Source organism: Lepidochelys olivacea (assembly GCF_965140295.1).
Source record: "Lepidochelys olivacea isolate rLepOli2 genome assembly, chromosome: 5".
Classification (NCBI taxonomy): Eukaryota; Metazoa; Chordata; order Testudines; family Cheloniidae; genus Lepidochelys; species Lepidochelys olivacea.
Genome location: NC_140415.1, coordinates 92006481 through 92034132, shown reverse-complemented (window position 1 = coordinate 92034132; position 27652 = coordinate 92006481). Strand labels below are relative to the sequence as shown.

The 27652-nt window shown below is 43.5% G+C and overlaps 1 protein-coding gene across 2 annotated transcripts in view; it reads left to right on the top strand.

Annotated features, from left to right (window-relative positions):
• Positions 1 to 18268, top strand: part of NTRK2 (neurotrophic receptor tyrosine kinase 2) — a 275952-nt gene extending 257684 nt beyond the window's left edge. Inside the window, exons 17-18 of one of the 2 annotated variants that reach the window (XM_084628250.1) lie at positions 14924 to 15082; positions 16326 to 18268. In XM_084628250.1, coding sequence (XP_084484376.1) covers positions 14924 to 15082; positions 16326 to 16511 — 345 coding nt within the window. In that variant the 3' untranslated portion in view covers positions 16512 to 18268. The remainder of the gene's footprint in view (positions 1 to 14923; positions 15083 to 16325) is intronic. The other variant, XM_084628249.1, reaches the window with a different exon arrangement.
• Positions 18269 to 27652: the final 9384 nt, after the last annotated feature.

Genomic DNA, 27652 nt, shown 5'->3' with positions numbered 1-27652 from the left:
CAGGTTTTGGGGACAAAGAAGATGATGATGATGATGAGGTTGTAGATAGCTCACAGCAAGCAAGCGGAGAAACCGGTTTTCCCGACAGCAAGGAACTGTTTCTGACCCTGGACCTGGAGCCAGTACCCCCCGAACCCACCCAAGGCTGCCTCCTGGACCCAGCAGGCAGAGAAGGGACCTCTGGTGAGTGTACCTTTTAAAATACTATACATGGTTTAAAAGCAAGCATGTGAAAGGATTACTTTGCCCTGGCATTCGCGGTTCTCCTAGATGTAGTCCTAAAGCCTTTGCAAAAGGTTTCTGGGGAGGGCAGCCTTATTGTGTCCTTCATGGTAGGACACTTTACCACTCCAGGCCAATAACAGGTACTCGGGAATCATTGTAGAACAAAGCATTGCAGTGTATGTTTGCTGGCATTCAAACAACATCCGTTCTTTATCTCTCTGTGTTATCCTCAGGAGAGTGAGATATAATTCATGGTCACCTGGTTGAAATAGAGTGCTTTTCTTCAGGGGACACTCAGAGGAGCCCATTCCTGCTGGGCTGTTTGCCTGTGGCTAAACAGAAATGTTCCCCGCTGTTAGCCACAGGGAGGGGGGATGGTTGAGGGGGTAGCCACGCGGTGGGGGGAGGCAAAATGCGACCTTGTAACGAAAGCACATGTGCTATGTATGTAATGTTAACAGCAAGGATTACCCTGAAAGAGTGTAGCCACTGTTTTATAAAATGTGTCTTTTTAAATACCGCTGTCCCTTTTTTTTTCTCCACCAGCTGCATGTGTTTCAATGATCACAGGATCTTCTCCTTCCCAGAGGCTAGTGAAGCTTAGAAAGAAAAAAAAACGCACTCGCGATGAAATGTTCTCCGAGCTCATGCTGTCCTCCCACACTGACAGAGCACAGACGAATGCGTGGAGGCAAATAATGTCAGAGTGCAGGAAAGCACAAAATGACCGGGAGGAGAGGTGGCGGGCTGAAGAGAGTAAGTGGCGGGCTGAAGAGAGTAAGTGGCGGGCTGAAGACAGGGCTGAAGCTCAAATGTGGCGGCAGCGTGATGAGAGGATGCAGGATTCAATGCTGAGGCTGCTGCAGGACCAAACCAGTATGCTCCAGTGTATGGTTGAGCTGCAGCAAAGGCAGCTGGAGCACAGACTGCCACTGCAGCCCCTCTGTAACCAACCGCCCTCCTCCCCAAGTTCCATAGCCTCCACACCCAGACGCCCAAGAATGCGGTGGGGGGGCCTCCGGCCAACCAGCCACTCCACCACAGAGGATTGCCCAAAAAAAAGAAGGCTGTCATTCAATAAATTTTAAAGTTGTAAACTTTTAAAGTGCTGTGCTTAAAGTGCTGTGTGGCATTTTCCTTCCCTCCTCCACCACCCCTCCTGGGCTACCTTGGTAGTCATCCCCCTGTTTGTGTGATGAATGAATAAAGAATGCATGAATGTGAAGCAACAATGACTTTATTGCCTCTGCAAGCGGTGATTGAAGGGAGGAGGGGCGGGTGGTTAGCTTATAGGGAAGTAGAGTGAACCAAGGGGCGGGGGGTTTCATCAAGGAGAAACAAACAGAACTTTCACACCGTAGCCTGGCCAGTCATGAAACTGGTTTTCAAAGCTTCTCTGATGCGTACCGCGCCCTCCTGTGCTCTTCTAACTGCCCTGGTGTCTGGCTGCGTATAACCAGCAGCCAGGCGATTTGCCTCAACCTCCCACCCAGCCATAAACGTCTCCCCCTTACTCTCACAGATATTGTGGAGCACACAGCAAGCAGTAATAACAGTGGGAATATTGGTTTCGCTGAGGTCTAAGCGAGTCAGTAAACTGCGCCAGCGCGCCTTTAAACGTCCAAATGCACATTCTACCACCATTCTGCACTTGCTCAGCCTGTAGTTGAACAGCTCCTGACTACTGTCCAGGCTGCCTGTGTACGGCTTCATGAGCCATGGCATTAAGGGGTAGGCTGGGTCCCCAAGGATACATATAGGCATTTCAACATCCCCAACAGTAATTTTCTGGTCTGGGAATAAAGTCCCTTCCTGCAGCTTTTGAAACAGACCAGAGTTCCTGAAGATGCGAGCGTCATGCACCTTTCCCGGCCATCCCATGTTGATGTTGGTGAAACGTCCCTTGTGATCCACCAGAGCTTGCAGCACTATTGAAAAGTACCCCTTGCGGTTTATGTACTCGGCGGCTTGGTGCTCCGGTGCCAAGATGGGGATATGGGTTCCGTCTATGGCCCCACCACAGTTAGGGAATCCCATTGCAGCAAAGCCATCCACTATGACCTGCACATTTCCCAGGGTCACTACCCTTGATATCAGCAGATCTTTGATTGCGTGGGCTACTTGCATCACAGCAGCCCCCACAGTAGATTTGCCCACTCCAAATTGATTCCCAACTGACCGGTAGCTGTCTGGCGTTGCAAGCTTCCACAGGGCTATCGCCACTCGCTTCTCAACTGTGAGGGCTGCTCTCATCTTGGTATTCATGCGCCTCAGGGCAGGGGAAAGCAAGTCATAAAGTTCCATGAAAGTGCCCTTACGCATGCGAAAGTTTCGCAGCCACTGGGAATCGTCCCAGACCTGCAACACTATGCGGTCCCACCAGTCTGTGTTTGTTTTCCGAGCCCAGAATCGGTGTTCCACAGCATGAACCTGCCCCATTAGCACCATGATGCATGCATTGGCAGGGCCCATGCTTTCAGAGAAATCTGTGTCCATGTCCAGATCACTCACGTGACCGTGCTGACGTTGCCTCCTCGCCCGGTATTGCTTTGCCAGGTTCCAGTGCTGCATATACTGCTGGATAATGCGTGTGGTGTTTAATGTGCTCCTAATTGCCAAAGTCAGCTGAGAGGGCTCCATGCTTGTCTTGGTATGGCGTCCGCACAGAAAAAAGGCGCGGAACGATTGTCTGCCGTTGCTCTGACGGAGGGAGGGGCGACTGAAGACACGGCTTACAGGGTTGGCTTCAGGGAGCTAAAATGAACAAAGGGGATGTCTTTACATCAAGGAGTATTTCAGGCAGGACTTCACGGAGGGTTCCAATAAGAAATGGTGCACCTAAGTTATCATTCTTATTGGAACAAGGAGGTTAGCCTGGCCTCTGATTGATACATGGCTAGATTTACCTCGCTGCACCTTCTCTGTGAGTGACTGCAGTGTGACCTAGAGGAATGAGTCCCCTAGACAGGGGAGGAGGCAAATGAGTACAAAACAAATCTGGTCTATTTCTTGTTTTGATCCACTCCATCTATCTTTTACATCTTTGGCTGGCAGCAGACGATGCAGAAGGACTGCATGCCATCCACATCTTATGGCTGCTCGGCAGAAGATGGTACAGTACGACTGCTAGCCATCCTCATCTCTTGCCTGCCTGGCAGAAGATGGTACAGTACGACTGCTAGCAATCCGTATCGCCTGCCTCCTCACCATAAGACGGTTCAATAGGACTGACTGCAGGACTAAAGAGAATGACCTGGTCAAGTCACTCCAAATTTAGTCCCTGCACCCATGTCTGCCCAGGCGCTCCCAGCCGACGTGGCCAGGAGCACCTCGGACACGATGAGGACGACTACCAGTCATACTGCACCGTCTGCTGCCAGAAGGCAATGGGTTGCTGCTACTGTGTAGCAAAGCCGTACCACGTCTGCCAACACCCAGGAGACATAGGGAGATGGTTACCTGAGCGGGCTCCATGCTTGCCGTGGTATGGCATCTGCCCAGGTAACTCAGGAAAAAAGGAGCGAAACAATTGTCTGCCCTTGCTTTCACGGAGGGAGGGAGGGAACGGGGGCCTGACGATATGTACCCAGAACCACCCGCGACAATGTTTTAGCCCCATCAGGCATTGGGATCTCAACCCAGAATTCCAATGGGCAGCGGAGACTGCAGGAACTGTGGGATAGCTATCCACAGTGCAACGCTCCGGAAGTCGACTCTAGCCTCGGTACTGTGGAAGCACTCCGCCGAGTTAATGCACTTAATGCACTTAGAGCATTTTCTGTGGGGACACACACACTCGAATATATAAAACCGATTTCTAAAAAAACGACTTCTATAAATTCGACCTTATTCCGTAGTGTAGACATACCCTTAGTGTTTTTGACTGCTGCTGTACACTGAACAGATGTTTTAAGTGAACTATCTGCAATGACTCCAAGATCTCTTTCTTGAGTAGTAACAGCGAATTTAGACACTTTCTAAATTGTATGTATAATTGGGATTATTTTTTCCAAGGTGCATTACTTTGCACTTATCAACATTGAATTTTATCTGCCATTTTGTCCTTCAGACAACCAGTTTTAAAAGATTGCTTTTTGTAATGTCATACCAATAACAACTTGAGGGTGCATCCTGTTCACAATAACTGTGCCCTGGGCCGAACAAACTGGAGGCTTAAAAGATGTGGGTTTTTGGTATCGTCAAGATAAGGGGTGCAGCAGCACCCCTAGTTCCAGCACCTATGCATGGTAGGATATAAATCCCTTCACAGCTAACTGGTAACAATGCTGCCCAAGTAGGTAGTATCCAAAAGTTTTTACTGTGTGAAGACTGTTCCGTAGCCTCTGTGTCACAACTTTCAGTTCCTAGTACAGAAAAGCATTACAAAAAGCATCATTTGGCAACCTCAGCAAAAAGGATAAGGAACGCATAAGCATAAAATGTTTACTAACTTCACAACTCTTGCAGTGTTCCTTGTAGTTCAAGGTTGAGGCATATTGGTGGGGCAGTGCGAAGCCTGGTATTTGTTCTATGGATAATTAAAGGACTGGAATTTCCAGGAATGGCTTATCTGGCACCTTCCAGGAGAACTAAGTTCCTGTTGAAAGTGTAAGTGGTGAGTGATGAAAGCGGTGACCAGTGGAATGACATTGCATTGTCTAAAATATGACATTTCATATTTGAAATGTGGCAGCATTTCCTTCTGGAGGTGATTCTTTTGAGAAGGACGTCACAGTTTAGTGGCTTGGTATATTTAGATATGTAGCATGTCGCAGAAGCTAAACAGTGCAGATTTTGATTTAGGTTCTAGTCCAATATGCTAGTAATTGTAATATAAGAACACTGTCGTGCCAGTGACTTCTCAGTTGCATATACTAGGACTTGGAAACAAGGTCTTCAGTCTCATTGGGATTATATGGATGTGCAATTTCAAATAAAAAATGAACCATAATAAGGCAACTGTCTTCAAGTAAGCCCCCAAGAAAATACACCATAATTTTATCCATAAATTTGTCATTTTTGTGGTACTGCTACAGCTATAAAACAGATATTTAAGTGATAGCTTATTAAGTTAAAACTGTAATGCTTTTAAACCTGTCATAACCTTAGCTACAGTGAACACTAAAGATGGTCTTTACCTGAAATGTTAGTCTACAGAATGTATGACTATTTTAAAGTGATGTATATACAGTACTATTATAATCATACTTTAGGCAGTACGGTCCCAATCCTGCACGGTGCTGAGCACCTGCAACTACTACTACTAAGGCAGGAGCCAAGGGCTCTCAACACCTCACAGAAGTACTCAGCACCTTGCAGGAATGGGCCCTATACTAATATTTTTACCCATTGATCCTTCTTGGGAAACTCAAATTCATTTTGTTTAGAGTTACCCAAGGGTGTTGTGGCATGGAGGTGTGGATGTGTGAGGGGAGTGGGCAGAAAAGAGAGGATGCGTTCACATATTTATTTCTCAGAACACAAAGTTTTTGCTCTTATTACAAGTTGCAAATGAAATTTACTTAGATTACTGAATGGCATGAAAAAGATTGATAATTACTGTAACCTGTACCCGTGCAAAGAGTAGAATCAAGACTGTAAGTTAAAAATGTACTGCAGCTGCCATGGTGTGTAATCTGTCCGTCATGTACCCATCACTGTGGATTGTGTGCAAGTCACACCACTGCTGTGTACCCCAGTTTACCTCTTTGGGTGTGGAATTTTGTGTGACTTAAATTGTTAGTAAGGTGCTTTGAGATCCTTAAATGAAATGCACTGTGTATTGCATTGTGTAAATGATTATTAATGATTAAATGAATGGAATACTTTAAGCTATATGCATCATATTGATTGGTATGTGTGTGTGTGTGTGTGTGTATATATATATTTATATATTTATATATTTATTTTAATTTGGATACAAAGAGCTCAATTCACCCCTTCTGATATAACACGATGTACAGCGAACACCCTTGCACTAGTGAGAGCTATTGCACACCAGGGCAATTCACCCCATGGGACACTAGGCAGCTCTCTCACCATCACTTTCCTTTAGGATTTCACCAGAGGAGGGTAGCTTTAAATTGGCCTCGTCCCTCCATGGGAAGCCCCATCAGTGGAGCCTACCTGAGACTATGCTAATTAATTGTATTTGTCAGGTGCTTTGGTTATGTTCCTTTCCAAGCCAGCACTGCCCAGTTTGTTGGCCAGTTACAGGCTCCCAGAGGAGGGCGATTTGTAGGCATCCCTCACTGACGCAACCCCCTTTCCTCAACTTTCCCCTATGGAGGGCACTGAGTCCTCAATGGAAGTCTGCTTACATTGGCCTGAGTCAAGACCCAAAAATATAAACAAAGTCTCTCTTACCCAGATAGAGGACCAGAGGGAGGAGTAAGGACACAGGAGTCCTCTGCAAAGGTTGCTCTGTTCCTATGAGCTGGACAAGGATGTCACTCAATAGCTCCTGTAGTCCCAGAAAAACTCCAACTCACTTCTCCCTGTGGACAGGAGAGGAGTTAGCAGGACACCAGAGTAATCCTGTTACATTGTAAGCAGCGTGGATATTTTTATAGTTTTGGAACAATAACAAAAATGCATTCTACTTCTTTTCATTTACAGTGTGTAACAATAACAAGGCCCTTCAGCTTACCAAGAAAATAAAGACTTAAAGCTCCCTTGGCAATGGCGACTCACTCAGTGGTTCTTACTGGGCTGGTAAAGGACTGTTGTGGTAGCTCTTAGGTCTCAGTTCAGGAAAGCACTGATGCATGTGCTAAAACACATACTTAGATACTGCCCTAGGTCATGATGTGTTTCTGAAGTGGGGACTTATTGCTGAATCATTAATTCATGATAGTTAATAAAGAAGTAAGTATATATATTGCACCACTGGGCCAAAACCTGACAGGTAACATGTACCTTGCTGAGCATTGATTTCAGTGGGAGTTGCAGGTGCACTATACCTTTCCGGATTTGGTCCAACTGGAGTGGAGGGCACTCAGCTCCTCAGAGGCTGTGCTGAACATCTCACAGCCTGGGTCCCTTCTGATCCAAATGCAGCTTGGCAAGAATAGCATGAGTTCAGGAAGTGACTTCTCTGCGAGTGTAATCACTGATGAATCAGTCTTACTTTTACTGATAAAGCAGACAGCTAGAGTTGTGGCAGCCAAGTTTTGGTCACCAAAATAGTCATTGCACTACAGTCATCTATCATAATTGTACCAATGGTATTTATTTTCCTGATTGATTCTGATAAAATCAGCGCACAGTCCTACTACAACTATACTGTGGTTTTGAGGCATCTAGCCCTGGGGATTAGAGTGGGAAAGTTCTTTTTTTAATTTGATTTTTAAACTTCATATCACTGATAAGATAAATAAACAATAATAAATAAGAGAACCATATTTCACAGTTTATAGCTTTCATTAATTTTTAAGGAACAAGTCAAAGAAATTGCTGAAACAAAGCAATCATGGATGCTGTATGATGAGAGGATCAAAGAGCCGCTTTAATATTTAACGAGACCAAAAACCTCTTACAACTAATCATGTTTTACTGGCACTTGCCCTTTGGCCTGGCAAGTGACTGTGTGTTTCTAAGGGACTAACATTTTTATCTTTCTAATGAATTATCATTCTTACAGTAAGTAAATGTGGCAGGGTGGAGCTGTTTACTTCATTAGTTTAGTTTAGGAAGCAAGATCTTTGTTCACATATCTTGATATTAATGATACTTTTACTTAAAACAATACTTCCCCTAATTTAATAGTGCCTTTTCAGCCAAGGATTATTCGTATTAATTAATTGAGCCTTACAACAGCCTTATACTGCCAGATGGGTATATTGTGACTCAGAAATGGATGGGCCCTGATTCAGCAGTGCACTGAAGTATGTGCATATGTTGATTCCTAGGCCTTGTCTACACTACACTGTTTTGTCGACAGAAGTCAGTTTTCATCAACAAAACAGTGGAGGTGTACACACTGCAATGGTCCTCCCACCGATGTAATTCTCCTGCTATGCCAACATAATAAAACCACTTTGAGGAGCGGCATAGAGCATTTTGCGACCAAGTTAGAGTGATGCAGTCTCAGTATAGACACTGCACTTGCTTATGTTGCCCTAAGTGGCCTCCAGAAGGTGTTCCACAATGCCCATCATGACCGCTCTGGTCAGCAGTTTCAACTCCACTGTTCTGCAGCCAGGTACACAGGCATGCGCCCTGGAAATTTTGAAATTCCACTTCCTGTTTGCTTGGCATGGAGAGTTCACAGAGGATCTTCCCCTCTGACCATGCTGGCTTTCCACAGAAAACGTGCTCCTGCCTGGACTACACCAGAGTTGTTGGATCTGCTGGGTCTGTGGGAAGAGGAAGCTGTGCAGTTGCAGCTCTGCTCCAGCCATAGGAACTTTAATATCTACAGGCAGATGGCTCGTGGCATGGAGGCGAAAGAGCATGAAAGGGACATGCAACAAGGGACATGCCATGCTAAGATTAAGGAGCTGAGGCAGGCATACCAGAAGGCAAGGGAGGCCGACCATCACTCTAGTGCAGCACTGAAGACATGTCGCTTCTACCAAGAGCTGCACGCTGTCAGCAGCTGCAACCCCACCTCCACTGCCATAAGCCCCATGGATACTTTGGGGGAACTGGAGGCAGTGGCTAGCAGAGTCAACCCCAATGACGAAGTGGTGGACTAGGAGATCGAGTTGGGGGAGGATGTGGGACAGGTGACAGGGTCATCCGGAGGCGTGACAAGCGATGACCTCTTTTTGACTCTGAAGGGGTCTAGCCAGTCCCAGTACTCTGGCTCTGACGCACCTGAAGCAGGAGAGGGGAGCTCCAGTAAGTACTCATTTTGCTTTGATGTTGCACAGTGACATGAGGCAGAGGTGTCCTTTATTTTGTTAGATGGTGCACCTGGGAGAAGGGATAGAAATTAACAACACTCTAGGTACTGTTTATATCTGCTTCTCATTCCACAGTGCAGCTACATAGTTGGGACCCTGCAGAAAAGTTTGTTAATGCACATCAGGATTTCCCAGGAATCTTCCATAGAGATTTCCAGAAAACTTTCCTGAAGATACTCTGCAATCCTCTGCCGACGGTTCCTTGGCAGAGCTGCTTTTTTATTTTCCCCATTGCAGGAAACTTTGCCGCACCAATTGGCAATTATTTCTGCAGGAACCAAAGCAGCAAACAGACAAGTGGCATACGGACCTAGTCTGAAGCCGCACACATGCAGGAGATGCACCCTTGCATCCTCGGTTACCCTCAGCAGTGAGATATCAGATTCAATCATCCCCGCCTGCGGAAAACAGTGCCAGTATTCACAATAGTGTCCCTAGGCACATATAGTGATCCCCTTCTAAAACCACCCAGACCCTTTATCCCTTCTTGCACCTTCCCCCCTCACCACGTTTAGTGCTCTCACTGTACTGCATACTTGCCAAGGGAAGGTGAGAAAGAGGCTTATGTAACTTTTATGATTCAGGACTGTGAGTGCACTCACAATATTGACTCTGTGTATTGTTTGGGTGTTTTTGCTTCTGCAGATGTGCCCTTGAGGGCCAGCTCCTACACACCAGCAGAGCACCTCCATCAGATAAGGAGGTGAACATGTTTCAAGAAGTGTTGCAATTATCTGATCATGCTGATAGTGAGCACAGAGCATGGAGAGAGACAATAAATATCTGAATAAAAAAATTCAGAATGGATAGCCAGGAGAGGAAATGGGCCTGTGTTGATAATAGAGGAGCAGGAGCAGATGATAAAGCTCATGGAGGACCAAACAGAGATGTTCAGGTCCCTGATTGCACTGCAGTCGGAATACATCCATGCTTGACTCCCCCTGCAGGCCATACAGAACTGTATTCCATGCCCTCCCCAAACTCCCCACACACATTCCTCACATGTTTCCTGCCCGTCATAGTACCCCTTACACTCCACCCCTAGGGACATGTACCATAATGACAGCTGGACTTACACACAGCTGTGAGAGCCTCATGTGAGAGAATGCTGCTCAGTGTCATGTCCCGTGTAAGGAATGGAAATCTGTGTATTGCTGTTTAATAAAAATTTAGTCTTAAAAATTAAATGATTCTTTATTTGTGTCCTACACACAGTTGTTGCAGCAGAAATTGATACACAGTGGCAATTGACAGACTATAATTAACGCTCAGGCAGTAATCATTACAGGGATCATTCAAGGTGGCAAGTAAACAATGCTTGGCTGAATGCATTACAGAAAGACACATTATTGGGACTCATTATCAAAATGCTGCCTCAAAGCATCCCCGATTCGAATACCCCTGCCCCTCTTTGAGCCCCTCTGATAGCCCTGGTGTCTGGCTGCTCAAAATCAGTCACCAGGCAATCCACCTCAATGCTCCACCCCGGGGAAACTTTTCCTCCTTGGCTTTACAAATGTTATACAGAGCACAACAGGCTGCTATGACCATGGGAATATTTTCCTCATTGAGGTCTAACCTGCCAAAAAGGCAGCATCAGTGAGCCTTTAATCTGCTAAATGCACATTCATTGGTCATTCTGGATTACTGTGGGCATTTCCACAACCTCTATTGGAATCTTCTGGTCTGGAAAGAAAGTCTCTGCATGCAGCTTTCTATACAGGCCAGTGTTCCTGAAGATGTGTGTGTCATGCATAGGGGCCTACCAAATTCACAGCCATGAAAAACTCATAATGGACTGTGAAATCTGGTCTCCCCCCATGAAAAATGGTCTTTTGTGTGCTTTTACCCTATACTGTACCGATTTCACGGGGGAGACCAGTGTTTCTTAAACTGAAGGTCCTGACCCAAAAGGAAGATGCAGGGGGGTTGCAAGCTTATTTTAGGGGGGTAACAGTATTGCCACCCTTACTTCTGTGCTGCCTTCAGAGCTGAGTGGCCGGAGAGTGGCAGCTGGTGCCCGGGAGCCCAGCTCTGAAGGCAGCGCCTCGCCAGCAACAGTGCAGAAGTAAGGGTGGCAATACCCCATACCATGCCACCCTTACTTCACACTGCTGCCTTCAGAGCTGGGCAGCCAGAGAGTGGGAGCTGCTGACAGCGGGCCCAGCTCTGCAGGCAGCAGCACAGAACTAAGGGTGGCAATACCATACTTTGCCATCCTTACTTCTGCGGTGCTGTTGGCGGTGGCTCTGCCTTCAGAGCTGGGCTCCCAGCCAGCAGTCACTGCTTCCCAGCTGCCATCCCTGAAGGCAGCACCACCGCCAGCAGCAGCGCAGAAATAAGGGTAGCAGCACCGCAACCCTCCCTACAATAACCTTGCAACCCCTTCCCCACAACTCCTTTTTGGATTAGAACCCCTACAAGTTACCATGAAATTTCAGATTTAAATAGCTGAAATCATGAAATTTATGATTTTTAAAATCCTACATCCATGAAATTGAGCAAAATAGGCTGTGAATTTGGTTGGGCCCTAGTCATGCACCTTCCCTGACTACCATATGCTGATGTCAGTGAAATGACCCCGGCGATCCACCAGCATCTGCAATACCATAGAGAAGTAGCCCTTTCTGTTGATGTACTCTGTCGCAAGATGGCCTGGGGTCAAAATTGGGATATGCGTGCCATCTATCCCCCGACCACAGTTAGGGAATCCCATGGCTGCAAAGCCATCCACTATTCACCACCCAGAGTCACAGTCCTTCGTAGCAGGAGGCAATTAATGGCCCTGCACACTTGCATCGCCGCAACACCCATGGTGAACATCCCAACTCCAAACTGATTCGCGACTGACCGGTAGCAGTCTGGAGGTGCCAGCTTCCACACAGCGATCTCCACTCGCTTTTCCACAGCAAGGGCAGCTCTCATTGTGGTGTCCTTGTGCCGCAGGGCAGGGGCAAGCTCCGCAGACAGTTCCAGGAAGGTGGTTTTGCACATCCAAAAGTTCTGCAGCCCCTGCTCGTCATCCCATATGTGCATCACAATTAAATCCCACTACTTGGTGCTTGTTTCGCAAGCCCAGTAATGATGGTCCACCGTGTGCAGCTGCTCCATGAATGCCAACAGTGATCTTGAATTGTTTCTTTCATCGGCACATAACAGGGCAGGCACCACCAATTCATTTTCAGATTTGCAGTTCATGAAATACTGCAGGATCAGCTGTGTTGTGTTCATAATGCTTATTACAAGTCTGAAGAGCAGCGCAGGATCTGTGCTTTCAGGCAGAGATGGCGAGTGCCGAGTTTACAGGGGAAGTTGAAAAACGGCACAAAATGTCGTCGGAAGCTCATGGATTGATGGGACAGAGAAAACTGCATCATGGGGGCAGTGACCCCACCCCCATAATGCACTGCTATCCATTCCCAGAACTTCTAGTGTCAGAAGGTGGTGATTTGAACAGTGGGCTAGCTACCCCCGGTGCAGTGCTCTCTCTGTCGGTGCGAGAGCACCAACTGTGGACACGCTCCACCCACATTATCTGGGTTGAGGGGCAGCAAAAGAGTGCCTATTAATGAAACACATGCCTATGTAGGTTGTGGCACTTCTGTGTATTTTTATGGAATCAATAATGGTGTAGGTCTTTTATGGCAATGTATGCAGCATGATTGCGCTGTCTAACAGTGATGATTGTATTTTTGATGTGCTGCACTAACACTGAAGCATGACAAATACATGGGAAAAGATTTACCAATTGCTTTAGAAGTAATCTGAACCCTGACTGAACTTTTATTAGGCTCACATATCATTTGCTGTTTTGACTTCAGAACAAGGAAAATATTTTTTATAACAACTTATGTAAAGTCCCAGAAGGAGGAATGATCTTTTGAAAGACTGGAATCTTGAAAAGTGAAAAATTTGTCCTGATGTGGCTTCATAAACTAAATAATCGGACAGGAGAAAATATATTAATCAAAAATTATATATCCTTTAAAAAGAAAATATTCTTGGAGCCTTTTACAACAGCTCCATTTCAGAGATAATCAGAATGTCATAAAATGGTCATAGTGGATTAGACTAATGGTCCATCTAGCCCAGTCTCCTGTCTTCCATCAGTGGCTAATGCCAGATGCTTCAGAGGGAGTGAATAGAACAGGGCAATTTACTGAGTGATCCATCTCCCAGCTTCTAGCAGTCAGTGTCAAATCACGATAGTTCACTAGGTTACATTTGTAAAGGTACTTGAGTGGATTTGTTAATTTGTATGATCAAGTTGAAATGTCATATCAAGGGGCAATAAATAAATTGGAAAATGGAAATAAAAACTTTTCTAAAAAAGAATCAAGGTTAAAGAAGATCCTAGTGTTAAGAAAGTGCAACTGTTTAAGAAAATAAAAAGTGCTTTGTGAATATTCATACAGGCCTTGATTCAGAAAGGCACTCCTAAGGAGTTCAACATGTGCTTAAGTACTTTGCTGAATCAGGGTCTGATTCCAGTAGTTACAGATCATTATTAAGCAGATTAGTTAATCCAAAAGAGTGGGGGTGGGGGATTAGGCTATCTAGAAGAGAGTGAATAATTTGTAATAAAAAATCATTCAATAAAATTTGCACCTTTTTCTCTTGGAAAATTATCTAAAAACAGACTGCAGAATTCTTTTATATTTTAATTATTGAAAATTATTTGTAGATTTCTTCAGTGCATAAATTTTGGTCTGCAATAATTCATTAGCAATTCACTGTGAATATTTAAAAAATTCACATGGCATTAGTCAATCCCCAGTCCTTCAATTACCTCTGGGTGGATGCAGAATGAAGGTCATAATTAGATATGTGATATGATATTGATTGGGTGACTGATGTAGTTAAAGAACAACAGAATGAGTTTTGAATTGCAGATTCAATTGTAAAATCTGCAAACTGAAATTCATATTGTTGCTTAGTTATTTATGCAATTTGAAAATCACAGTTTGTTGTTTATACATTTTGACATTCTAATTTTGGCAAATATTCAACTTAAAAATTCATTATTCTCAAAGTCTAGTTGACTGGAATGCACTCTTCACTGGAATATTCATGGAAAATTCATTTGCCAGAATAGTAAAGCTTATTCACTGGAATATTTATGAACTGTAAACATAAAAAGGTCATGAACACAGTCAAAGCAAATATATGAATAATTGCAGATTTCTATAGGTGAATATCAATTCTCCCCTCCCAGGTCATATTCAGTTCTTCATAGGAGAAAGGGAGAAGTCTTGTGGGTCAGGCATGGAATTGGGAATTAAGAGATAAATCACTTTGGCCCTACTTCTACAATGAGCTCCATATGGACAGACCACTGTGGAGCTCACTTGAAGTCAATAGGGTTCAGTGCAGGACAGGGCAATGTCTGCACAGAACTCATTACATGATACCTTAGTCTCTCTGTGTTGTAAAATGAGTGTGTTAGGGTGGTGTTAGGTTTTGTTCTGTAGTGCTTTGAGTCCCTTGAATAGAAGGTGCTAAATAAGTCCAAAAAATCAGTATATAATTCAGAAATAATTTCTTTGAAGGTACCACAATGTTGAGAAATCAATCTTGGTAGTGATTGCCATCTATTTGAATTGATTAAGAGATGAATTTATGATAATAGGAAATAATATCTTGCTAATTTCTTTCTTATGAGCTCTTTAAAGTTAATGGGCACAAATACAAAATATCAATATCCACTCCCTTAGTTTGGCATCCATTGTGCACATCTTCACAAGGAACCCATAGGAATTATTTTAAACAAGTTTGTTCTTTTCCATCAGGTTGGTGGTCACACCATGTTGCCCATTCGTTGGATGCCTCCTGAGAGTATCATGTACAGGAAGTTCACCACAGAAAGTGATGTCTGGAGCTTGGGGGTCGTTTTATGGGAAATCTTCACCTATGGCAAACAGCCATGGTATCAGCTCTCAAACAATGAGGTGTGTATAATGCACTGTGGATAACAAAATGTGCTTGAGATGGTGGAGTTTAACTAAAGATATGGATGCCACAAGGGAATCACTCTCTGATTGGAAAGGATAGCACACAAACTGCAATGTTATTTAGTATAAAAATCACTACACACTTGTCAACACTTACGGTATTACCGCAAGTGTCATGTTTTGGGTCCATTTTTCTCTGGCTTTTTTAATTTTTCCCACTAAGAGAGAAGGGTGTTATCCAAGTAGAATATGAGAAAGTTGTGAGGTAGGCTGGAACCTGCCTGGAGTATGGAGAAAAAACTGAGGTGACAAGTGTTGCAGTCGTGCAAAGGAAAGGAGCTGGAGTATCTTCAGCCCAACCTCTGGCAGTCTCTATTACAGGTATCAACCAGTGTGTGTGACTCAAGAACAATGCTGCTGTCCCACCCCAGTCTATAACAAATTGAGGGGATCTGGAAGTCCTTTGAAGCTCAGGAAAACTCTGCCAGGAATGACCCCTTGTATCTCCAGTCGCTGACCACCTGCCACTGTGATGCCTCTATGAGCATGTGGGAGAGGATAGTTCCGAGTGAGAGAGGGGTATGGAGTCTGTATCACAAACCCTACCACAATTGCCAATAGTTAGGGTACTTGTGCTCAGTCTCAACAGAGGCTTGTGTGGGTGCGGGAGCTGAACTTAAACCCTTAGAATGAATTACCCTGTTAAGTAGGGTGAAGGGCATTGGTCCCTCTAAGTTAGGATTTTGGGAGGTTGATGGAACAGATTTGGGAAGCTTATACCATTGTTGCCCGTGATTTACCAGTTCTGTAGACAGAGAATTTCAGTCTACAGGGCTGCCAGTTTAGCCCCTTTCATAAGAAATAAATTCACTCACACTCAGGGCTTGTCTACAGAGGAAAATTGTACTAGTTTTAGGCAAAGTATGAATTTAAACTGCTATAGCTATACCAGTGCCACACCCCATGAGGACCCTCTTATTCCAGATTGCCTTTTTCTGGTTTAGCTGATGTCACTTTGGAAGTGGTTTAAGCCAGTGTTTTTCAAAATTCGGGTTGTGACCCAGTACTAGGTCATGCCATGTAAGGCACTGGGTTGCTTTGCTCAGCACCCAGGGACCCTAGCAGCTCTGGTCAGCACCGCCAACCGGGACGTTCAAAGTCCCATCAGCGGTGCTGCCCAGCTAAGGCAGGCTAGTGCCTAGCTATTGCTCCATTGATTCTTTCTTTGCTCTCTCACTAGGTGATCGAGTGCATCACTCAGGGCCGAGTTCTGCAGCGACCTCGCACGTGCCCAAAGGAAGTGTACGACTTGATGCTGGGTTGTTGGCAACGGGAGCCTCACATGAGGCTCAACATCAAAGAAATCCATTCCCTCCTTCAGAACTTGGCCAAGGCTTCTCCAGTTTACCTGGATATTCTAGGCTAGAGCCTCCTAGCATTTCCTCTTATGGGCTGCGTGAATGAATGTGTTCAACGGCCGCTGAACTCCATCAAAATATGTTCTTAACTCTGACAGTAGTAATGACAAAGATGCGGAGAAGCTTTCAAAGGGCAAGCAACGTGCACTTCTCCATCTTTAGACAGAGTACTGACTTTTTTGACATTGTTGAAATGTATCTCTTTTCTCTTTCTCTTTCTGTTTCTCTCATTTTTTCTCTCTCCTTCTATTCAATCTGGCTTCTGCGTTATTGTAACTCTGCATAGACAAAGGCCTTAAAAACCTGATCTGTTATATCAGCAGACACTCCAGATTGCCCGCAACTAACAATGCCTTGTTGTACTCATGCCTTTGATGTGGATGAAAAAAGGGAAAAAAATATTTGACTCGAACTTTGTGACTTCTGCTGCACAGATACTGGGAGTTTCTCTTGATTCACCTCTACTTTTTTTGCTTCGGCGTGTGGGTGGAAAAAGAAGATTGGTGTTCTCTATTGGAAGCTTATTTCTAGTTGAGATAAAGCCAGATAGAAAGAAAACAGCGCTGTGTGCTCCACTATATGGAGGAACCATGGGATCAGATGGCATCCAACCCTGCTCAAAAACACTGAAATGATATAATGGAAGGAAAGGATTCTGTGCTTTCCTCTGGGAGCCTGTCTGAGGAGCAAAGGGATTGTTTAAAGAGTGTGCTTGGTTAGCACTTTTCATCACCAGATCCAGTACAATGGTCTATGGTAAAAAGAAAAAGATGCTGCCTGCATTGCACTAGATTACACAACCCTACGATATGCTAAATACAATCCCTCGGCTTCTCTTAGAGTAGGATATTGTGATAGCACTGGTATGAAAGTGTTCTCCAGCTAGCCTTTGGTAATACAGGCGGAAGCTAGGCTGATTAATGTACAGTATGCATTTCAGGGTCAAGTGTTGAAGCTGAGGACTTTGATCAGACAGGACAAGTTGTAGATGCTGAGGCAAGCTGTAGATACTGTGCTTGTCAGGCAGCATATTCCTACTGCTCTCCTTCTCCATTCCCATTTTTTCACTGTGCAAGCAAAATTGTGCATGGTCTTCGTCGATTAATGCCCTCTGTGTAGAAACTATTGCTCATCTTGTTGTACACCCTGATAGGAATAGCAAATCCATAAAGGTATAACATATATTTAATTAGAGGGAGCTAATGGAGGTCATTAGCTACATTCAGATGTCTTTACATTGTTACAGATATGATACTACGCAAATAATCTAAAACACAGAAATAGTAGATTATGTTTGAGCCATGGCAGGGGTGATAGAATTAAGTCCCTGGAGACAGCTAGATGTGATCCTGCGGTTATCACTTGACATTCATAGCATACAGACACTGAGTTCAGCACCAATTTCTGGTTGATATAGTGGTGCCATTCCCAGCATCCACTGTTCTGTAATTTATTTATATCTGGTTGGGAAGGCATTGTGTGCATACTGTATATGCATGGCCACTGTGCCGATGGCAAGTGCATGGGCATCTATGTTTATTTTTCAAACAGATGCTGAAGATTTAAAATTTAGATTTAGGATTATTTTTCTTATGAACTCTTACAAATGAAAATAAATCTTACCTGTTCCTCAAGAACATTTGCCACCCTCTGTGAGGGGGCTTTGCTGCAAAAAAATTGTCCTTTTTTTTAAAAAAAAAAAATATTATGAGCCAGATCAAAGAGTAGTAGTAGTTCTTCATCGTTGTGTTGTGGTTATTTTATTTAATACATTAAGCATTTTATTTTTGTAAATGTTCCCATAATATTTTAATATATAATTTGCTTGCATATATTATTTATTAAAGCACTTTCTTTCTTCCTTCAGTGGCTTTTAAAGCCAGTTCACAGAGATTTTGAACATTTTCAGAAATAAAACAATTGACTTGGCAGTGATGGAGTTGAACCCACCTTGTGTCAGTGAAAAAAAGCATTAAAAATAAACTTAATAATGTAACTATAAAGCCATATGCAGTATCTCTTTAATAAACCAGATGTTATTTCTGAACCACTAAAACTGGAAATTAAAAAAAAAAAAAAGCCAGACGAGGACTCATACAAAATAGGCTTTAAGATTTTATCTGGGCTGTCTTAGAAGTTTGAATAGCAATAGCCCTGTTAAAAAAAGATTGAACATTCAGGGAAACCCATTCTCTTGAGGGCCTGAGTTTTATGTTTTTAAGAAATTCAGTTTCAATATAACAGAAAGTGGAAAAGAAAATGTAAAGTGTTGAAATCCACTGAGACTACCCTTTTAGTGTGAGGAGGGAAGAGTTGTGTATTTGGGAAGGGAAGTACAAAATTCCTACCTGTTGTATTCTGTCATAGTTCCTTATGCCCTTTAGAAAAATGTATCCTTTTTGTCTCCAAGATATTGTTCTCTCTGAGCAATGACCCGAACCTGAAAGCAAACAGGTAGGTTTTACAAGAACTGATGGAATGTATACTAAAAATGAAGGGAAAAAAATACAATTTGATCTAGTGGCATCTGTTTTTCATTACTAAAAGAGCATACTAGAGTCATGTATGGGGGAAATATAGTGTGTTAGAATACTTTGTGCAACAGCACATCAGTATGTCAAACTTAAAGGACCAAATGTTCTACAGAGCCAAAAATATGGATAAACTTGGCCTATATCACACATGTGAACAGTAGTCCATAAAAGCTATAATTAGTGTAGATTAGCTATTAACTAAAGCTAAACCAATTTTTGCATTTATTCATAAGAAGGTGCGTAAGTGTAGCAAAATGAGTGGAAAAGAGAAAAAGAAGTATGTTCAAATGGCAATGAGGGGTGAGTGTATGTACAGACATTTGTCATGCTTGCAACTTCAGCTAAATCTTGTACACTGAGAAAATATGACAATCAGGCTCATTACAAAATCTTTCTGGACTATGCTACAAACCGATCATATATATATAATATATATTATATATATGTGTTTACATAGGGTGTGTATATATACATGGTATATACATATATGTATATGTGTGTTATAAATATTTGATTTATACATATGCAGACATACGTATACAGTATGTGTGATTGTGTGTATATGTATAAATTTACATATACATATATTCTAACATGATAATTAGGGTACAGTGTTATTAATAAAGTCCGCTAAATAACCAAAATCTTTTTTTCCTTTGGTATTTCTTTTTCTATGTTTATAAGATTTAACTTTTTATGTGAATGCAGTTCCGCATGGGTGGAGGAAGTACTAAAATGCCAGAGATATTTTTAACAATCAACGTTTTTTCCCAAATGATTGTATAAAAGCAGCCCCTCTGTTAGTGTCTAATATTCATTGATTTCTCACAGAGAAATGAACAGATTGGCTTCAAACTTCCTAGAAGAAAGTTTGGTTTGAAATAATTTCTGTTTTTGTGCTATTATTGTTGTATTGTTCAACAGCAGCACGACAGCTCCAATGGCATTTTGCACTTCTCTTCAGTTACAAAATAATTCCAAGAATGAGCTGGAATTTTCAGACTGCAACACAACTGGTAGACCCATGGTGAGAACTCCAAAACCCTGCAGTAAGAATAGCAGCAGCTAGTATTGGGAATTTCCCACATTCTCTCCTTTACCCTTAGTAAAGCTGCAGAACTCAGCAACCAGCTGTAGCGAACAGTATTTGTAAAGCAACCGTACCCCATGATGCATGATGGAACTTCTTTTTACATAGGAGTTCATTCATTTTAATTTATAAACCAATATATTTATATATTGTCTACAGTTCAATAAATTACTTCTGTCTCTCTCCCTCTCTCTCTCTGCTCTTTGGCGATATTTTTGTTGTGCTTGATATAGACTTTCACAGAACACTTTAAAGATAAAAGAAACACCCCAATAAAGCAAACACTGGCTGACTAAGTTACAGTGCATATACGTAATAACAAGACAGTCTCCAGGTTGGTACAGCCTGTAAAAGAAATATTGTTGTAAGAATGTGGGGGTGGGAAGGGGGGTTGGGGTTTCTGGCTGAAGATGAAGGTTTGGATAGCACAGGAAGCTGTATTTTCTTGTTGTCAGGGCTGGGATGAACCACTGCTGCTCTGAGTCAAGCGGTCCTTGAAGAGCCTTAGTTAATTTACTTTATTTTATTTTTTGCTACATTCATCACAAATATGAAGCAAAAAAAAAAGTCTACAATGTTGCAGGGAAAACACTGTGAATTTCACAACAGCAACCAAGTGACTATTTTGCCATATTTTTAAAGTACGTCTCAGGAGAAGAAATGGGAAATGATGGGTATATTATTTTCTTGTCTATGCATTCTAGGCCAGGTCTATGGATTTTTTTTGTTTGCTTGTAAAAAGTTCTGAGTGAAGATTAGCTGAAATGTATTTTATAAACACAGAATACTTTGGGCAAGCATAGCAGAAGCTGCTTCTAGCAAGGCTGATGGACAGGAAGGCATAAGAGAACAACAATCAAATCAAATCTTTTCAGAGGCCTATATCTTGCAGCTTATATGTATTGTTCTGTAACTTAAAGAAAAACAAATGTTGAACAAGCAGCTGAGAATTTTATATACAAGTAAATCACTTCAGTATGGATATTTAATTACATCACCAATAGAGAAAGATTCAAGTTATTATGAAATATTTGCCCCAGCCCTGCTCTCTACCTACACTTCATATATATATTTATATATATGTATTTCTAGATACCACTCTCGAGAGAGAGAGGGAGAGAGAGAGAGGGAGATACCTACATATAAATATAAATCTCTATATTTGTCACTAAAACTGTGACCTGGTGTTTACAGCTATCTTTTTCCTTTCTTTTTCTTTTTCACTGTGATGTCTCTGTGCAGATATTTAGTGGTTCTTGTTTTGCAGTTTGTTGTAGAAATTCATTGCTTTAAAAGATCCATTGCATCTTGGCTGATTTTGAAGTGATGCCTGAGTATCAGTGTTAAAAGATTTGTTTGTGAATCATGTGACCAGCTTCTGTCAACATGACATGGGTAGTCTCTTGTACTACAGTGTATTTAATACAAATGATGTCTTTCAATAAACAGTGTCATCCAAAAGAAAGACTGTAAGTGATACAATGATGATTACTTTAAAAATGTATACAATTTTAATGAAACATTGTGTGGTATTTTCTTTTATTTAAATCCTGTTTTAAAAAACATGGTAAATAATGAATGGCTTGGAAATGTGACATATTTACAGTCTAAAATAATGATAAAAAACATTCAGGTACTATACTCCTATGAGATGAAAGAAGCATCACATACAAAATATTTATGAAATTTGCTACCTGTATTTACACAATTAGGGCTATTAAAAAAGTCCTAAAGTGAACCCACTCAAAAATTTGGGTACATGTGCACGTGAATACTTGTTTGTCATACAGCTATCCATATAGCATATGTTGTCCTGCAATAAGGTGCTTATCAGTAGGTGAAAGTACTTTCTGGATACAATTTATGTGCATGTTCTCAAAATGTGTCTCATAATCCACAGCACCACTAATAAACTAGCTAAGATTAGGGTTTGGGTTTCTTCCTTGTCCCAATGTAGTATTAAAATGATGTGAACAAATGTAGCATTAATCCAAGGCCAGCCTGTATAGTAGCTGAAACTCCTAAATAGTAATATATAATAAAAGCAGTGTTTATACATTCAACATGGCTTCAGCCGCGTAATTGAAGATCCCACGGTAGGTTATTGATTTACCCAAGTGTAACCCCCACAACTTCTGGGTGTGGTGTTCTTTCCCATCTAGTGGCACCGAGACCACCTAGAGAGAGAGGGAGACACTGAAATTAATGACAGGTTTCAGAGTAGCAGCCGTGCTAGTCTGTATCCACAAAAAGAAAAGGAGGACTTGTGGCACCTTAGAGACTAACAACAAGTCCTCCTTTTCTGTCTGAGATTAATTAGTTTGCGCTACAGCTTTAGCTACCAGCCAGTTGGCTTTAAGCTCAGATGGTAGAGGCTCATGCACGAAGCTCCAGAGGTCCCAGATTCGATCCCGCCCACTGACGACCGGGGTCTGTTGGCGTTACACAAAGCCTTCAGGTTTAAAGGATACCAATAGGAAAGCCACTGTGTGGCTACAACTGTTTGGCTTTGCCAAGAGATCTGCTTGAGATTGCAGGAGCTTGCTGTCATTCTAAAAGTCTGAAGGGAAATTATCAGGTAAAGAGCAGCCCAGCACAAGACTGGTCTAATGCCATGAAAATAGCATGAAGATCTGTGCTAGTAAATTAGTTGTCAATGTATCATTCAGTCAGTGGGAAGCGAGCCTCCTAGTGTGGGCTGACAGACTCGGGCCAGCAAGGCTCCCATTAGCACTCTACAAAGAGCTGTCTAGACAGACTTTGAAGTTGTGGCTCAGGCTGACGCTCGGCCTCTGAAGCCTAGGGAAACTTGCTTCCATAGGTTGTAAAGACATACCCTTAGGGTCATATTATACCATTTCATAGTGACTATGCAGGATGCAGATAGAGCAGGAGTATGTCATACTCTCAGATCTTGATTGCTGAAATGAAACTCCTAGCCATTATGGCCTTGGCTCCACTAGAGAACTGACTTGGTTGTGATTGTACTGGATACACTGAACCACTTGAAGTGGAAAAGATTCAGTGTATCCACACTCCCCATGCTGAGTGGGTTTATGTTTTTCCCCTCGTCCACACTAGTGCTGTCTTAAACCATTTCACATAAACCTGGCCATACATTCTAGGTGACGTTGCAAGGCCACACATGTGCACTGTGAGACACTAGTGGGAAGCCTAGTTAAATTGTTACAGCTTGTCTGTATCCACACTGACACTGAACTACTTAAGCTTTAACTAGTTATTAACCCTGCTAAAAGATAACCTCTTCTAGCTGAGTATTACGCTGGTTGGGGTATTTATGTGTATGCAGCATTCTGCAAACATTCTAAGGGTTATCACTGGTTTAATTTCTTTAGTATAGACCAGGCCAATGTGACAGTTCACACAGTTGTGCTAACAGGACTCCTCCACCTCTCTAGCAGCACAGCAACCCAAGGTACCATGTAGCAGTGGGCCGCCCAGCTTATGCAGTACCCCTCTCAAGGATGGTGGTGTCAGGCATGCAGTAGGAATTAATAAAGCATAAGAGCTGCACCCTTGCTTATTGCCAATCAGGTGGAGGGGACCATGGGGCCCTTAGAACCTGATCAGTGGGAGATTTGCCAGCAGTACTGGATGAGGTTCTTACTCAAGATCATGAAGGTTTGATCCAGGACCATCTGCTAAAGCAAGAAATTGTCATAACTGTTGTTCTGTAGCACCTACTTGGCTAAGAGCAGTGCTACTAAATGCACAGCACTTAGAGTATCGCTACAAATGAGGGGTTTACCTTAAGGTTTTCATATTACTGGCATTGTTGTTATCATCTTTGCCCCGACAACTGTAATGATAAAATTTGGTTTTGACTGCACATAGGTATGCCTTAGAGAGGCTGACAAGCTTGCAGATCATCTCAATATTTTCAGTGAGTGATGGACAAACTGTAATGGTTTGTTAAAGCCTTTTGTTATCTCCCCACCACAAACTGCTAGCCAAGAATACTCACCTATGTGTGACTTTATATAATAATGGTTTGCAAAAGATTGTCAGCTGTGTCTTTGACATATTAATAATGTATTCAGAAACCCCTTTACGCTTCCTGTTTCTTTCTTCTCCTTAGAGAGCATAAACTTATTTTAAAAGTTGTAGGGGAAAAATTGGATGTTCAACCCAATTGCTGTGGCTGTTATTGTTTTAGAAACTTTCACAATTGATTTTGTGCTGAAAAAGACTGTCAATCCTGAGTATTAAATGCTTCAAATACCTGTAAGATCAATAATCTTGATAACTGTATTAAAAAACCATTCACAGTTTCTTATTGATTACTCCTGTTAGTATTTCAATGGACATAATTTCTTTTGAGGTCAGTGGAAAAGTTCATGTTACAAAGAATAATAAAAGCCTGTGAAATAATAAAAATATATTTGAATAAGTAAAAGAGGACCAATCATACTCTGACAAACTAGATCCTCCAGGATCACTTATAAAAATAAATTTATTATGCATTGGGTTCAAATATGTGCTAGGCAATTATCATCCAAGCAACCTTCTCTGAGAGTTTTCCTGTCTCTCTAGCAAAGGAAGACAGAAGGCAGAAGATTCTGGCTAGGTAAATGGTGAAGGCTGTGGGGCTATGGTTTTGTGGAACACTGGTCCATCTTCTTTGGGGAGAGAGGGCTGTATAGTTTGGATGGCTTCCACCTCAGTAGAAGGGGGACTAATTTCCTCAGGGACAGGCTGGCTAGAGCAGTCAGGTGGGGGTTAAATTAATAGCAAAAGGGAAGGGTAAAAAGAGGGATGATCTGAGAACTCAGTGAGCACAAAATTGAGATGTTGAGAACAAAATTAATCAAGGAACCAAACTACAAAAAGAGAAGAAATTCTTAAATTGACTATTCACAAATACTAGAAGCCTGGGTAACAAACAAGAGGAATTGGAATTGCTCATTTATGAGCATAAATTCAATCTATGTGATATTATGGAAACCTGGTGGGATGATTCACACAATTGGAATGTTCAAATCAATGGTTATATGCTATTTAGGAAGGATCGAGTGGGTAAAAGGGGAGGGGGAGTGGCACTGTAAGTCAAAATGGTATTACCTGTTTCCAAGTCACGGATAACTCAAAGGAAAATGATTTTGAATGCTTATGGATTAATGTCCTAACAGATATAGCAGAAGATGGGGTACTAGTTGATGTCTGCTATATATAGGGTGACCAGATCACAAGAGTAAAGTATCAGAACACAATGGTGGGGGGGTGGAGGCAGCCATAGGCACACAGCCCTGACCAGAGCCATGGGGGCGGGGGACACACAGCCCTAGGAAGCTGCAAGGGGGGGAAGGGGCATATGGCCTCTGTTGCAGCCCCTGCTTGGGGTTCATGGCCCCAGCTCCAGCTCCCGGCAGAAGCCATGGCGTGGGGGCGCAGGGCCCTGGTCCAGCCCCCCGTTGAAGCCATGGGGTAGGGGCGCATGATCCCAGGTCCAGCCCTGGCTACGCTGCTGGCTCAGCCCAGCTGACAGTCACCTCACCTCCCAGCAGGGCCAGTGAGTGTGACCAGGGGAGGGGGCAGGTCATAGGGGAGTGAGTGGCTAGGAGGTTGGCGGTGGGGCACTGGGCTGTGAGGGGGTGGAGGACGCTGAGCAGTGGGGGAGATTTGTGTGTTTTGGGGTGCTAGGTAGTGGGGGTCTGTGTGGGGCACTATGTAGTTGTGGTGGTGGGGCTGTGGGGAAGGGTAGTGGGGGAGGGGGAGATCTGTGTGTGTTGGGGAACTAGGGAGTGGGTGGGTTCTGTGGGGTTCTGGGCAGTTGTGGTGGGGCTGTGGGGGGCAGGGAGAGTGCTGGGCAGCAATGGTGGTGTGCAGTGCACTGTGCATTTGTGTTGTATTGGAAGGGCTATGGGAGGCGTGCTGAGCATAGTGGGTCCAGGGGACATTGGGCATAGCAGATCCTGGAGGGTCGGGTGAGGGAGCTGTGTGGTGCAGCATGGCCCCACACCCATACAGGAAGGGGCACGCTGGCTGCACAGGGCCAGGTGGCCCAGTGTGCATCTGACCATGTCATGCATGCTCCATTGCCCCTGGCAGGCCCCCTGCCTGCTGCTTGCCTCCTCACAGGAGGGCTGGGGCAGGGGGAGGAAGTGCAGGGGCATGGTCCCAGCTGCGCCTACCTGGGGCAGCTTCCGGGAAGCTGCCGGCAGGTCCCTCTGAGTCCTAGGGTCAGGGGTGGCTGGGTAGGGGGTCTCCATGTGCTGCTCCCACCACAAGTGCCAGCTCTGCTGCTCCCATTGGCTGGAACCTTGCCAATGGGAGCTGTGGGGGCAGGGTTTGCATGGTGCAGGCAGCATGCAGAGCCCCCTCGCTGCCCCTGACCCTAGAAGCCAGAGGAACCTACCTGGGGTGGGGTTGGGATCCCAGCAGCACTTACCTGGGGCAGCTCTGGAGAACTGGCCAGCAGGTCCTTCTGGCTTCTAGGGTTGGGGCAGCCAGGGGACTCTGCACGCTGCCCACGCCTGCACCCCCGCAGGCCCTACAGCTGCAGCTCCCATTGGCCACGACAGAGCTGGCGCCGGTGGTGGGCGCAGCATGCAGAGACCCCGCTGGCTACCCAGTGCCTACAGGCCGCAGGGTCCTGCCGGCCACTTCCCAGGAGCTGCATGGGAGTCTGCCAGCTAGGGTGACCAATCCACTCCAGCCCCGCGCCAAAATATCGGGACAAATGACATCCCGACCATACATCGGTCAGGACATGGGACAAACAACTAAATATCGGGACAGTCCTGATTTTATCAGGACTTCTGGTCACCCTAGCTATATAACACAAAAATCATACTAAAGAACAGCATGACTATCTCCTTACGCACCTATCTACAAAGAGGGAAAATGTGATCATGGGGAACTTCAATTTGAGTGACATATGCCGGAGATCTCATGCTGCCAATACTAAAACATCCTTGGAATTTTTAAACGTTATAGATGACAATTTCCTAACTCAAAAAATGTTGCAGCCAACACAGGAGAATTCTATGTTAGACTTGTCCTAACAAATAAAGAGGAACTGTTTTTCACAGAAATCAAAAGTTAATGGTAGCTTAGGAACAAGCAATCATGACCTGATCATATTTATAATGTGCAAGCAAAATAAAGTCCAGACGAGTAATTACACACACACACAAAATATTTAAATAAGGACAGTTTCACAAAGCAGAAAACAACTAACAGCCAAACCCACTGGGAGGATGATTTTAATCAGAAACATTTCAACGATAATGGAGAATCATTGAAGAACATCTTACCAGATGGCCAAAAAGCCACAATCCCACCAATGAGAAAGCAGTGCTGGTTTAAAAGGGGGCCTGATGTAGAGGGGACTTGAAGGCAGCTTTAAGATACAAGGAGAAATTATGACCAGCAGAGTTAAGGACAATAAAAAGGAGTTTTTAAAATATATTAGGAACAAAAAGAATCCTGACAATGGTATTGGTTCATTGCTAGATGGAAATGGCAGAATTATCAATAATAATGCCGAAAAGGCAGAGGTGTT